This window comes from Pleurodeles waltl, chromosome 4_2 (genome assembly GCF_031143425.1).
Source record: "Pleurodeles waltl isolate 20211129_DDA chromosome 4_2, aPleWal1.hap1.20221129, whole genome shotgun sequence".
In the NCBI taxonomy this organism is placed as follows: Eukaryota; Metazoa; Chordata; class Amphibia; order Caudata; family Salamandridae; genus Pleurodeles; species Pleurodeles waltl.
The window spans coordinates 360,909,071-360,922,303 of NC_090443.1; the positions used below are offsets into that span (position 1 = coordinate 360,909,071).

Sequence of the window (13,233 nt, forward strand, 5' to 3'; positions counted from 1 at the left end):
GGAAATCTGCTTTTTCTGCATATCCCCCGCCACATTTTTCCAGGACCTTATTTTTGCTGTCTTTTAAACTACCCTTGCTAATCAGGTATAAAACGCCTAAATTCCTCCTTTAAACATGGGTAAATTGGCATAACACTGATTGACACAAATAACTTTCCCATTAAGCAAAATATATGGTGCAGAAATAGACCCCTTGTCTGGTTAAATACAACCTGTGGACTGCAGCACCTATTGGGCCATCCATGACAGTAGCAATGAAAATATGGCTTCACACCTACCCCATGTAATCTGACTGCAGCAGCTTCAGCCCTGCTGCCAAGACATGTTAAACTCTTCCTTTTAGACGGGTAGGAGATCCGAATATAAAATACTGATTAAGACACCTCTAAGCACACCTTGCTGCCTACAAGGTAGGGTGCATAATATTTAAGGGTGGGATATGTGCAACATAAAAAAAGATGTGTTTCCCCCAGTAAGTAGACCAAAATGACATTGTCATTTGTCAGGCAGTAACTGGCACATAGAAAATGTCAAATTATAGATTATAAACTTTACCAGCCTCTGAAACCTTTCAAATACTTATTTTTATTTCAATTCATAAGCCTCATCCACGTTGGAAACACAACCAAACAGGCAACTATAAAAACCTTTTAAAAACAGATGAGTTCGTCTTATAATATGTACATTCTCCAGCTACACATTTCTCAAATTACCATTGCACTTCTCTACCTTCAATTGTTTTATAAGATTTGCCTATACAGAATTACAATAACAGATATTCTTGTATCAACCATCAAACTGAGGTCTTGAACCCAAGATTCCCTCACTTATGCAGATGCTATGCACTCTCTACAGCACTCAATGAGAGCATGACATTTAAACATGTAAACCACATAGGCTTGTTTAGTAATTGTAAAACAGCTAGCTACATATAAATCACTGAATGCATTAGTTTTTAATATTATATTATATTGGGTCTTCTAAATGAATAAATGAATGTTAAAATAAATTGACAAGACAGGAGATAATGGGGATTAAAGAAAACCCTCCAAGACAACAAGGAGCCTGGTGGACAGAGAAGTTACACACTACAAAATTTGGTTTAAATTCTGAAAATAAACGGTAGTATTTAATATAAAAGAATTCTGACCATCAAGGCAAATCACCCACTTGTTCTTCCTTTAAAGTATGTCAGGCCCAGAAGATTTTTAAAAAAACATCTGAATATAATCCATTTGGAAATTGGGCTATAGTGGATTCTAGCACAAAGGCATATGATTTGATATTTTTACTTTGTCAAACTGGTGGTGTGCCAGGTCAAACATATCAGTATAAGTGAAGGGACATAGGGTTCAAGACCTCTACTTGATGGTTGACACATGCAGCTCTAGTGCTGACATTTTATAAATATCTTTTAAAACAAGTTCAATTTGACAAATGTGTAGCTCAAGAACGTACATATTACTAAGTGAACTTGACTATTTGAACGAAGTTATTATAATTGCTTGCTTGTGGTTCCAACATCAATAAGACATATGAACTGAAAAGAAACCCTGCTCGTTGAGCAGAGAGTAAAAAGCATCTACAGAAGTGTTGGGTTAAAAAACTCTATTTGATGGTTGACAGAAGTAGCTCTATCATTGTAATTCTGTAGGCAAATCTTTTAAAGTAAGTGAAACTAGAGAACTAGAGGGCATTTTTTTACAAGATCTGGCCCATTAGGAAAAAAGGTAACAGCTGTGCGTTTGTTGCAGACTTTTTTTTTTTTTTTTTTTTTTTTAAATCAGATTGGCTTAGGTCTATAAGTTTAAAACAAAGATTGAATGCCAACTGGTGCTAACGGTTAAGAGTAGCTCTTTATGTGAGCAAATTATGAGTCTGTTTTGTTGAAACATGCGAAAATTAGGCACTTTGTTGCTGCACATTATAATGATATCTAGTCTACTTAGAAGAAGTTAGTGTAGCTCATCGTATCAATGATTGTACTCTGGGAACAGAAAGATGCTATCCTGATTACTGCTGAAGTTAACAAGGGATTGAAGATGTTTGAATTTATAAATTAAAAGGGTGAACCTAAATTGCACATACAATTAATTGTATTTCAGTGGCATATTTAACTGCTCTTGGGACTCCCTGCTGATACATTCTGTTTTGCATATCTGTAGCTTACGGAGATGTAAAATAGTTTTAGTGTGAGAAAGGTCAAATCAATCAAGAAACAATTGTGAAAGTTAATAGTGAATATCCTTGGGGTTGAAATTTGATAACCCTCATGGAGTTAAAATAGTGATTATAGTTGACAGTGACAGTTAAAATAGCCAAATTAGAAATGTAATCTTATACATACAGGGGTAATGAGTTTATTTTACTTTCATGCGTTGGTTGATTATTATAGTGATGAGCATGAAAACATCATGAGATATAAAAATACATTACTTTCAGTAAGCTTTGTTACTTGGGACAAAACAAGTCTGATCATAAATGGATTTTCTACTGATGTATGAAAGGATAAAAAATCTCTGAATTATAAACTGTTCGTATTCAGTCGTACAAAACAGCCAGTAAGGTGCCTTATATTCTATTTTTCAACATGTGCATTTAAACAGAAGATTTAGAGTACTTTTGAGACCATGTAGTAAGGGTGAATATTTATTAACTTAAGAATGACCAACGTAGCTGCTAATATATTTTCTTTTTACATTTTTGAGGTTTGTGTAATATAATTAAGGGCTCTAGTGCTGCTTCCTTTAAGGAACATGTAGAATAGAAGTAAGGTTCCTATAGTTATGTCTATGAGATTACTATTGTCATTGCTTCTGCCCCAAAAATGTTTGAAATAATGCTTTAGTACACCTAGAAGGAAATGCACAAAAATTTTAAAAATATGAATCAATAATATTTGCATTCTTAATGAATTGTATAAAATGCAATATAACTGACTGTTACATACAGTGCTAAATTTTGTTGTTGTTTTGAGTGTTTCTCTTTTGCAGATTTATCACTGCTACACCGCCCTGAAAAAGCACTGAACTCCTCACCGTGAACCATCTGTTGACTGCCTTATTTGACAATGTACGTACACTCTATGGCTATGTAACTGAAAGCAATTAAAAAGAAGTGAATCTGTTTGATTCTGTATATAAATAGTTTTCACGAAATTGGATATACTGTATATAGATTGGCTGCTTTTGAATGGTTAACTTAGTCACAAAATTGTTTATATGCTTTTTTAATAAATATCAATGATCACATGATTGCAAAATAGATTTTCCACACAAATTATGGCATCCTTGTGATGCAATTCTATACTTTATGACATAGTGAAAGTATTTGTAGAGTACTGGATGGATATGTGTTTGAGTAGAAAATATGCCTTTGTTTTTTTTCTAGTAAATTTGGCCCCACTTAACAGATCTGAAAGCAATGCAACAGTGATGTTTTCCTTCGAATCCAGTTATTGGCTTTCAAATGTGTTCAGACTGGTCATGGGGAAAAACACGGGGGGGGAATTAAAAGGACCGTTTACTGTTTTAAATACCCTAGTAAGTTTTGCTCTCTGCTACACATAGGCCCTCATTACAACCCTGGCGGTTGGCGGAGAAGTGGCGGTCTTACCGCCAACAGGCTGGCGGTAAAAAAATTGGAATTATGACCATGGCGGTCATCCACCACTTCTCCGAACCGACTGCCAGGGCGGAGAAGACCGCTGCGCTGGAGACTTGGGTCTCCAGCCCGGCGGCCATTACAAGACCGCCGGCGGTATCATGACCCGGCTGACCGCCATGGATTTCATGGGGTTGGGCACCGCCATGAAATCCATGGCGGTAAGCACTATAGGGGTCTCCCCCACCTCCCACCCCGAGTCCTTCCCAGACACTCCCCACCCCCCTGCCGCCCACCAAAGGTGGCAGGACCCCCCTTCCCGCCCCTACCCTTGACATCCTTACACAGACACACAGACACACACCCTGTAGACGCATGCAGACACCACCAACACACATACCCGCACACACACGAACAAACATGCCAACAGACACACACAGTCACACGCACACCCACATTCAGACATACACGCACACATCAATACAGACATACATACAGGCAGACACGCACACATTTCCAAACACACTACACCCCCGCATGCATACACGCACTCATACACACCCACTACATACTCACACGACACCCCCCTCCCCTAACGGATGATCAACTTACCTGGTCCGTTGATCCTCCAGGAGGGGACGGGATCCATGGGAGCTGCTCAGCTGTCAGCACCCCGTCAACAGAACACCGAATCACGTAACGTGATTCGGTGGGTGGTGTTCTATTGACGGGGCGGTGGAGGAACCTCCACTTCCCCGCTGACCGCCAGTATGGCTGCTCTCCCTCCGGAAAAGGACGGAGGGCTGCCAGCAGTCATAATTCGCCGAGCGGAAAACCGCCAACACTCGGAGCCTTGTCAACTTCACATCAGTGTTTTTTATTGGTTCGTGGGCTTGCCTAATAAAATCTGGTTGCTTTCATTAGTCGAAGGCAAGCATACGTCATGCCTTTTCCGGTGGCTAGCCCTCCTCGAGCGCAGCGACCAAGTACAGAAAACATGCGAGGCTCGCTGTTTTCCATCGGGCTCGTGGACTTCTTTTTCTCTAATTTACGAGCGCGATCTTGCTTGGCAGAAGTCGAGCGCTTTACATAGATAATTTCACTTTTTCGGGTTGTGTACACAAATGCACTTTTGCCCGATAGGTGAAAAGTCGGGTTAGGAGTTTACAACGCGATCAGCTCTAACATGAGCAAACGCGAGACCCGTTGCATTGTAAATGCTTGTTATTATTAGCCCTGAATTGGCTATCTTCCTTTAACAACGAAATGTCCATTCAAGTATGGGAACCCCCATGTTATTCAGAGGTTCTGCCCTTAAACTACGGTGTCCCTCGAGGCTTTGCACTGAGCCCCCCACTGTTTAATCTTTATCTGCACCCTCTGGCAGATATAGTGAAGGAATTTGGAGTACTGATTATTTCATATGCTGAGGACATCCAACTGGTGGCCTCCATTGCTCCATGAACACGCTCACAACAACATCTTGCCCTGTACATGGAAAAGGTGGCAAGCTGGATGGTAAACTGCTCACTCAAGCTGAACAGGGATCAAACAGAGGCGATTATTTTAGGAAACAAACCAATGCCACATACAGGCATCGGATGTCCAGAGAGCCTGGGAGGTCCAGCTTCCCAAACTTCTCTCATCAAGATTCTCTCATAGGTATGTCGCTTGATAGCTCTCTATCCATGGAGGCACAGTTTTAAAAAAAAAACTAGCAACTTTCTGTTTTGGCCCGATTAGAACCCTACGAAAAATGTTAATCTCCTACCCCCTCATCCGAGGAGGTTAGCGGTTCAGGCACTGGTTCTCTCAACTAGACTATGGGAACTCCCTGTATTTGGGTTCACACAAATTTATCATTAAGAAACTGCAGGTAGTCCAGGACCCCCCTGCAAAGATTATCTTCAAGGTTGCCATGCACCTCTCTGCCAAAAGGACACTAGCTTCCCTTTACTGGCTTCCTGTAACAGAAAGGATCAAGTTTATGAATCTTAAAGGCCTCCTCTGATTAATAACCTTGTGGCCCACTGCATCCCCATCAGAACCATAAGGTCTTCAAAGGCACAGCAATTAAAGGTGGCCGGAATTCAAACGGCGGGAGGGGTGATTGGGTAGATTATTTTCTCATGTGACCCTTTAGCTGTGAAATTCAATGCCACAGGCGTTGAGAAATGGGAAAAAGGAGCTAAAGTTCAGAAAAATTCAAAAAACCTGGCTATACTCCTATTAATTTGAGCAGGGGCTAGTCCTTTCAGACGCATGCCCCTTTGTACTCACTTAGTGCTGGGAAGCCTTAGGGTAGCTATGAGCTTTATAAATTCATATCATATCACATTTATTATTAATTTATGTAAATTAAGTAGGGAAATGATCAAGAAATTAGCGGATGACAAATTCTTAACTGCTAATTACACTAATATACAATTTTACTATTAATCCAGATTTGAAATTTAAACTGCCAGTGGTATCGAGGCAAGTATACGAGTTAGATTACCCAACAGAAGTGCTTACATTCTGAAAAACCTTTACACAAATTCTGGAACTCTATATGCGAGTCGTATAGTACCAATAAAAAAAATGTCTATGTGCTTTATTTAAGACAGAGGCACTTCCATGTTACCCTACAAAGCCTACTGTACTAGGCTCTGCAATAATGGAAACACATTGTGACCTTGATGGTGAACACTTGGAGGAACAATGTGAGAAAAATATCCAGTTATAACTTCTATATCATTTTGTATTTTATGAAGCTGAGAAATGCAGTAAACAATATTGAATTCCAAACATTTTGTGAATTTTGCAATTCTATAATCTGTAAAACAATTAACTGTCTGACAAATAAACTCATCTGAACTTTATCTTTAATGCATGCCAGAGTAATGATACAGGCCTGTGCTGGTCCTGCTGGAGCTTTGCTCGCATGTCTGTGCCCCAGGTGTCTTTTGATTTTATCTGAGCTTTAATACAATGACCCATCTGTGACACCAGGTTCATCAATATTATAATTTTAGAAATATGTCTATTATTTCTCCGATCTTTTCGGAGTCAGACGTAGAGCATAATGCCTACTTTGCGATTTTTGATAAATAAGTAAGCATCATAATTCGGACTACAATCTACTCTCCTCAGCTTGCACTTTCTGGTCAAAATTAGCCTTGAACGTTTGTGACAATTACCTTTACATACAACCGGATCCCCACTAACTACAATCCTGGCTAGTAGCACCAGCTGATCTCACAGTGGCCACGAGGTTGTGGTCGTAGGAGGATTTCAGATCAAATGTTGGACTCGATATGAAACCTAGAAAGGTGAAACTAACTTAAACCTAAGAGACACACTAATAGAATCTGTAATCATTAAGAACAGAGACTAAGTGTAACATATCCATTGTAAAATAAAATTCGAGCAACGTGGAGTGGAGTGGATTTGGAGAACAAACAAAAAATAGACTACTGCTTTGCCCAATCCCCTCTCTTGTCCCCACCACGAGACAGATATACTTACTTATGAAGGCTGCAAAGTGATTCCCATGGACTAGTCGCACGGCAGGGCTGTCAACTACATGCAATGTGTAACGAGTTTTGCCTGTGTCTTTGTCACACAGGTCCAGAGAGACATCCCCAGCACCACCACTGCAACTCAGCTGGTGTCTCAGCAGTGCATAACGCTGTCTCTCCCTCACTGCTTCAGTCAAATGTTCTTCACTCTCCATCCGCACTGGTTTGTCCTTTTCACTAGCACACATCTCCAAAACCCTTAATGTTGAGCCAGGCAGCTTCTTGAACTTCGTCATGACAAAGACAAAAACGGGCATGACAAACTGAGTTTCCGGTGATGTTAATTCCCTATCCCCGTTATCTATCTGGTGCACACGCACCATCCACCCTTCCTTGGTAAAGTGGCCCACAACCTTTCTCAAAATGTGATCCTGGGCCAAGGAAACACATAGGTAGCGGCCGCCAACCTGTAACACTCGGCTGACCTCAGCAAACATCTGGTTCACCCTCTCCACGGTCTTTTCCTCCTCATCTGTGAGAACAGCGTCCAAGGTACCCTTATCCAGCACCACCTGGAAGTGGGAGTCTGGGAAGCGCATGTCCAACATGTCCATATGCTGGAAGGTCATCTTATGCCGTCGAACAGCATTACGCTCAGTCATCTGTCTGATAACGACCTCGCTGATGTCAATGTTGGCCAAGTCCTCATACCCAATATCATACATCTGTTCACTCAGCTCAGAGTTTCCGCAGCCAATGACAAGGACCTAAAACATAATCATACGTGAGTCAGAAAGAATGAAGGAGCTGCCAACAACTTCATATGCAGACATAATGGTCTTTTTAACAACTGGTATGCAAAAAAAAGGGTAGGGTTTCGCACCGCAAAGCTGTTGCCATAAAAAAAAAAAAAAAAAAAAAAAAAAAAAAAAATCAAACTAAGTTCCACTGTAATTGCACTGCATGCTCACAGTCTAATTTACATATATTTTTCCTCGCAAGAAGGCACCTCATTTTTCCAGTAATATGACATCAATAACAGAATTGTGGGTTGCATAATGTAGATTTTCCTAGTAACTTATGACGGAAAGTCTTAATTTTATTAAAGACATGGAGGCGAGTATTATGCTTCTCTATCTTGCTTTATTTTAAACATATCTTGCTTTATTTTAAACAGCAGCAGTCAAGAAAAACTACATTTCCCATGAGGCTGAGGGAACACACAGCCAATGGGGAAAGAAAACGTATCAGCAAGGCCACCAATGAACATGTTCGAACGTACTATAAACAGTATACTTGACTGCGACCAGCCCTCTTTCTTGGTGCGAGGAAGCTAGACTGTATGAGTAAATAATGTAATAATAGAAACAACTATGGCAACTGCTAGGATTATTGAACAAAGTTCTTGGCAAAAGTTCATCCATGACTTGAGTAGCGAGGAGGTCCAGGACGGTGAGTGTAGGTTGTGTTGAACCTTGGAGAGATGGAAGATCTGACTTGGTGATGTTGGAGACATTGTCCGGCAATCAAGAAGTGTTCTGAGGTTGGTTTGTTGTTGCTGTGGGAGGAAAGAAGAATCAACAAAGATTAGAGCATTTGAGGTGGGATAATACTCGCCTCCGTGTCTTTAATAAAATTAAGACTTTCCGTCATAAGTTACTAGGAAAATCTACATTTTATGGCAAGACCGGAGGCTCCTATTATGCTTTTTTAAAGCATGTTCACAATTATTGAGGTTGCTGTATGAACTGGTTTACAATAGAAGGTTCTGAAGACATAATCATTGGACCAGTCGGCCGATCTCAGAATGTCCTCTAATCTGGAGCCTACCCAGAATGCTTTGGAGGCCATGGCACCCCTGGAAGAGTGAGCTCCGAATACGGAAGTGTCTATGCCCGCTAAGGTCATGGCCCAGCGGACCCATCTGGCTAGAGTAGCAGATGAAACAGGTTTATGGGGTTTGTGGAAGGAAATGAGGAGTTGGGAAGAGGACGTTCTGAGATTGACTGTGCGGTCTTCATAGACTTTGAGACATTGTCCTATGCATAATTTGGGTTGATTGGGGAAATAGGGGTAAAATACTGAACGTATATTTGTTTTGGTACGTTTATTAATGGTAAATAGCACACCTGTTGGAGAAAATTGGCGGGATGATACATCTAATGCTTTGACATCTGATAGGCGTTTAATAGATACTAAACATAATAGCATTGTTAGCTTGGCTGAAAGCATTTTTTAGAGAAAGGTCAGAATTGTCATGCCATGAAAGAAATAGATTTAAAACAACATTGACATCCCAAAGTTTAGAGTATTTGGGTAACAATGGGAAAGAAATCTTTACTCCCTTGAGTAGGCGGCATATCAGGGGGTGTTCCCCGATTGGTATTACATTGATGTGGGTATGATGTAGGGAAATAGCAGATCTGTAGAGATTAATTGTCCTAGAAGACTTACCAGTACCGGCTTGGGCCGCCAGGAAATTTACAATATAATTTAGATCTGTTGAAAAGGGATTGATATTCCTTCCCATACACCAGCTTGACCAAAGCGACCAGGCGGATTTGTACGCCTTTCTAGTGCCGGGGGCCCAGGCGTTGTTAATGAAATCTGCAGCTTCTGTCGAAATCGGGACGGTAGGTTGGGTATACCTGAAACCTTCCAGGCCGAAAGGGTGAGAGTATTGTTGAGAATGAGAGGATGAGGAGAGCCGGTGGGATTCCGAAGAAGGGAAGGGAAAATTGGGAGGAGGACTGGGAAGTCGGTAGTTAATTCGAGGAGAGGGGGAAACCATACTTGAGATTGCCAAAATGGAGCTATGAGGATTAAAGAAGCTTTTTGGCGTCGGACTTGGGCGAGAACTCTGGTAATCATTAGGAAAGGAGGGAAGGCATAATTGAGTGAAGATGACCAGTCCTGAAGAAAAGCATCAGAAGCTAGGGCCGAAGGATCCGGGCGCCAACTGAAGAACAGAGGGAGTTGTGAATTTAGCCGAGAGGCGAATAGGTCTATTTTGAAAGGACCCCATTTGTGAAGGAGAGATTGAAATACTGAGGGATGAAGTTTCCAGTCCCTGGAGTCTCTGAGGTAACCGGAGTACCAGTCTGCGACTTCGTTTAGGGAACCTGGAAGATATTCTGCTAATAGGGAAATTTTGTTGTGAAGGCAGAATTCCCATAAACGTTTTGCCAGGTCTGCTAAGGGTTTTGACCTGGTGCCCCCTAAGTGGTTTATGTAGCGGACAGCTGACGCATTGTCCATACGGAGGAGGATGGTACACTGGACTCGGTTTTTTGCAAGGCTTTTGATTGCAAAGGAGCCCGCAAGCATCTCTAAATAGGATATATGCAATTTGGACTCCTCTGAAGACCAGAAACCTCCAGTCGAGATTGCGCCACATCGGGCGCCCCAGCCCATCAGACTTGCATCTGATTCTAGCACAAGATCTGGGGCTGATGGAAAGATAGTCTTGCCATTCCAGGCGTCTAAATGGTCTATCCACCATCGGAGCTCTAGACGGGACTCTTGGTCAAGATTGATATTTTCTGAATAGGAGAGGCCTCATCTGAGGTGCCGGATTTTTAGTCTCTGGAGAGCTCGATAATGAAGAGGGCCGGGGAAGATGGCTTGAATTGAGGAGGCGAGAAGGCCTACAACTCTGGCTAGGGACCGGAGGGAGATTTGAGAACTCCGAAGCAGTTTCAGGATCTCTGATTTCGTGGACTTTACCTTTTGTTGCGGAAGTTGCAGAATGGCTGTCGAAGAGTCGATTATGAAACCCAGAAATTCTATCCTTTTTGAAGGGATAAACACAGATTTTTCTTTGTTGACAAGAAAACCCAATTGGGATAAGAGAGAACATGTGATTTGGAGATGGTATTGAAGGGAGTGATAGTCCTAGTGCATTAGTAGGATGTCGTCTAGGTAAATGAGTAGTCTGACTCCCAAGGACCTGAGGTGAGTCGTGATTGGTTTTATTATTTTTGTGAAGCACCAGGGTGCTGAGGAGAGACCGAAGGGAAGGGAGGAGAAATGAAAAGTTTGTCCTTGCCATTGGAATTGGAGGAATTTTCTGTGTGTTACATGTATGGGTACGGATAAATATGCGTCTTGGAGATCCAGACGAACCATGTAGTCGTGTGGGAGGAGGATATCTCTTAAGTGAATAATGGTTTCCATTTTGAAGTGTCTGTATACGACAAATCGGTTGAAATTTCTTAGGTTGATGACTGGTCTTGGTTTTTTGTTCTTTTTTTGTACTAAAAAGAGGGTACTGATAAAGCCGGATGGATCCGGACGGGATATTTGAATGGCTTGTTTGAGGAGGAGTGACTGTATTTCTAGTGAAATTAGGGATGTCATTTCCGAAGAGAAGAAAAGGGGGGGAGGGAGGGATGTTTGGTGTGGGACTGAATAAAGTTCTATGGTGTAACCTTGTACTGCATTGAGCACCCATGGGTCTGAAGTAATGCTCTTCCATTTTTGTATGTAGTGGCGAAGACGACCGCCTATAGGAGGAAGGCCATAATTGGGGATTACCTTGTTGGTAGTTGAACCTGGATCCGCGTTGTCCACGACCACGGGAGCCTCTGTAGCGTTGGGGATAGAACTGAGGCTTGTAGGGTTGTGTGTCGTAATTGGGATTGTAGGAATTGTAAGTATTGAAGGAGCCTCTGGGTCTGAAGGAACGGCCGGTAAAGCGGCTCCTGCCTGTACCGGCCTTGCCAAAAACAAGCTGGTGGAAAACTTTTTTAATTGATTGCTGTGCCTTGTTTATGGAGGCGAAGGTGGAGACGAACTTTCCCAAGTCTTTTATAAAGGAATCTCCAAAGAGGAGGCCATCGGCTTTGACGCCAGGGTCAATGAAGGGTAGGTTGGCCAATTTAGGGTCCAATTTGAGTAGGAGGCCTTTCCGTCTCTCGTGAATGATAGCGGAATTGGCGTTTCCCAGGAGGCAAAGGGTTCTTTGGATCCACAAGGATAGTTCCGCAGGATCAATGTCAATGTTCTCAGATTTGGCTGATTCTGCCATGTCGAAAATTCTCGCCAGAGGACCCACTTGGTCTAAAAGTTTGTCCTGGCAGTTACACCAGGCCTTATCAACGCCCTTACGGGGGTCTTTACCAAATTTGGAAAAGAAGGTGAGGAGGGATTGGTCGATAGATGGGGTAGATGTGATATTGGATGAAAGGGAAGGTCTGGGGCATTCTGATTTGAGTTTGGACCTAGTGGGTTTATCGAGTGGGAGTCTTAATCTAGAGGAGATATAGGGGGTGATTATGACCTTCCAAGGTACCGCCGCCAAATGACCGCACCGCAGTCAAAAGACTGCGGCGGCCATTCAGACATTTCCTCTGGGCCGGCGGGCGCTCTCCAAAAGAGCGCCCGCCGGCCCAGAGGAAATGCCCCTGCAACGAGGACGCCGGCTCAGAATTGAGCCGGCGTAGTTGCAGGGGTGCGACGGGTGCAGTTTGCACCTGTCGCGTATTTCAGTGTCTGCATTGCAGACACTGAAATACACAGTGGGGCCCCCAGGGGCCCCGCGGCACCCCCTACCGCCATCCTGTTCCTGGCGGGAGACCCGCCAGGAACAGGATGGCGGTAGGGGGTGTCAGAATCCCTATGTGGAGGATTCCCCCGAGCAGCGGGAAGTCGGCGGGAGACCGCTGACTTTCCGCTTCTGACCGCGGCTGAACCGCCGCGGTCAGAATGCTCGTGGGAGCACCGCCAGCCTGTTGGCGGTGCTCCCGTGGTCGGTGGCCCTGGCGGCCACCGGCCGCCAGGGTCAGAATGACCCCCATAGTCTGCAACATGTGAAGAGGGTAGCCACTCAGTAGAGTTAGGGTGGTGGATGAAGGAGGGATTAAACATGGGATTACCATCTGGGTCCAGGATTTGTTTGGGTGTAAATGGGTTAGTGGACGAGTCAAGTTTTGACTTTTGGGGGGGGATTGAGACTGGGAGCCCCAGATATCAGTGACGTCATCAGGATCGTCTAAGTCACCCATGTCATCGTCTGTGTCGGAGATGTGGGATATAAATATTTTTTGTGGCGCAGCTAAAACATGTTTAGTCTTTTCTGAACATTTTAGTTTGGGTTTCCCCTCCTTAGAAGGAGGCCTTTGAAGAGACT

At 43.0% G+C, this 13,233-nt stretch overlaps 1 protein-coding gene across 2 annotated transcripts in view; it reads right to left on the bottom strand.

The window, feature by feature from the left end:
• Nucleotides 1–13,233, bottom strand: part of METTL13 (methyltransferase 13, eEF1A N-terminus and K55) — an 80,315-nt gene that overhangs the window by 48,450 nt on the left and 18,632 nt on the right. For both annotated transcript variants that reach the window (XM_069231441.1, XM_069231442.1), the window contains exon 2: nt 7,111–7,870. In XM_069231441.1, coding sequence (XP_069087542.1) covers nt 7,111–7,870 — 760 coding nt within the window. The remainder of the gene's footprint in view (nt 1–7,110; nt 7,871–13,233) is intronic.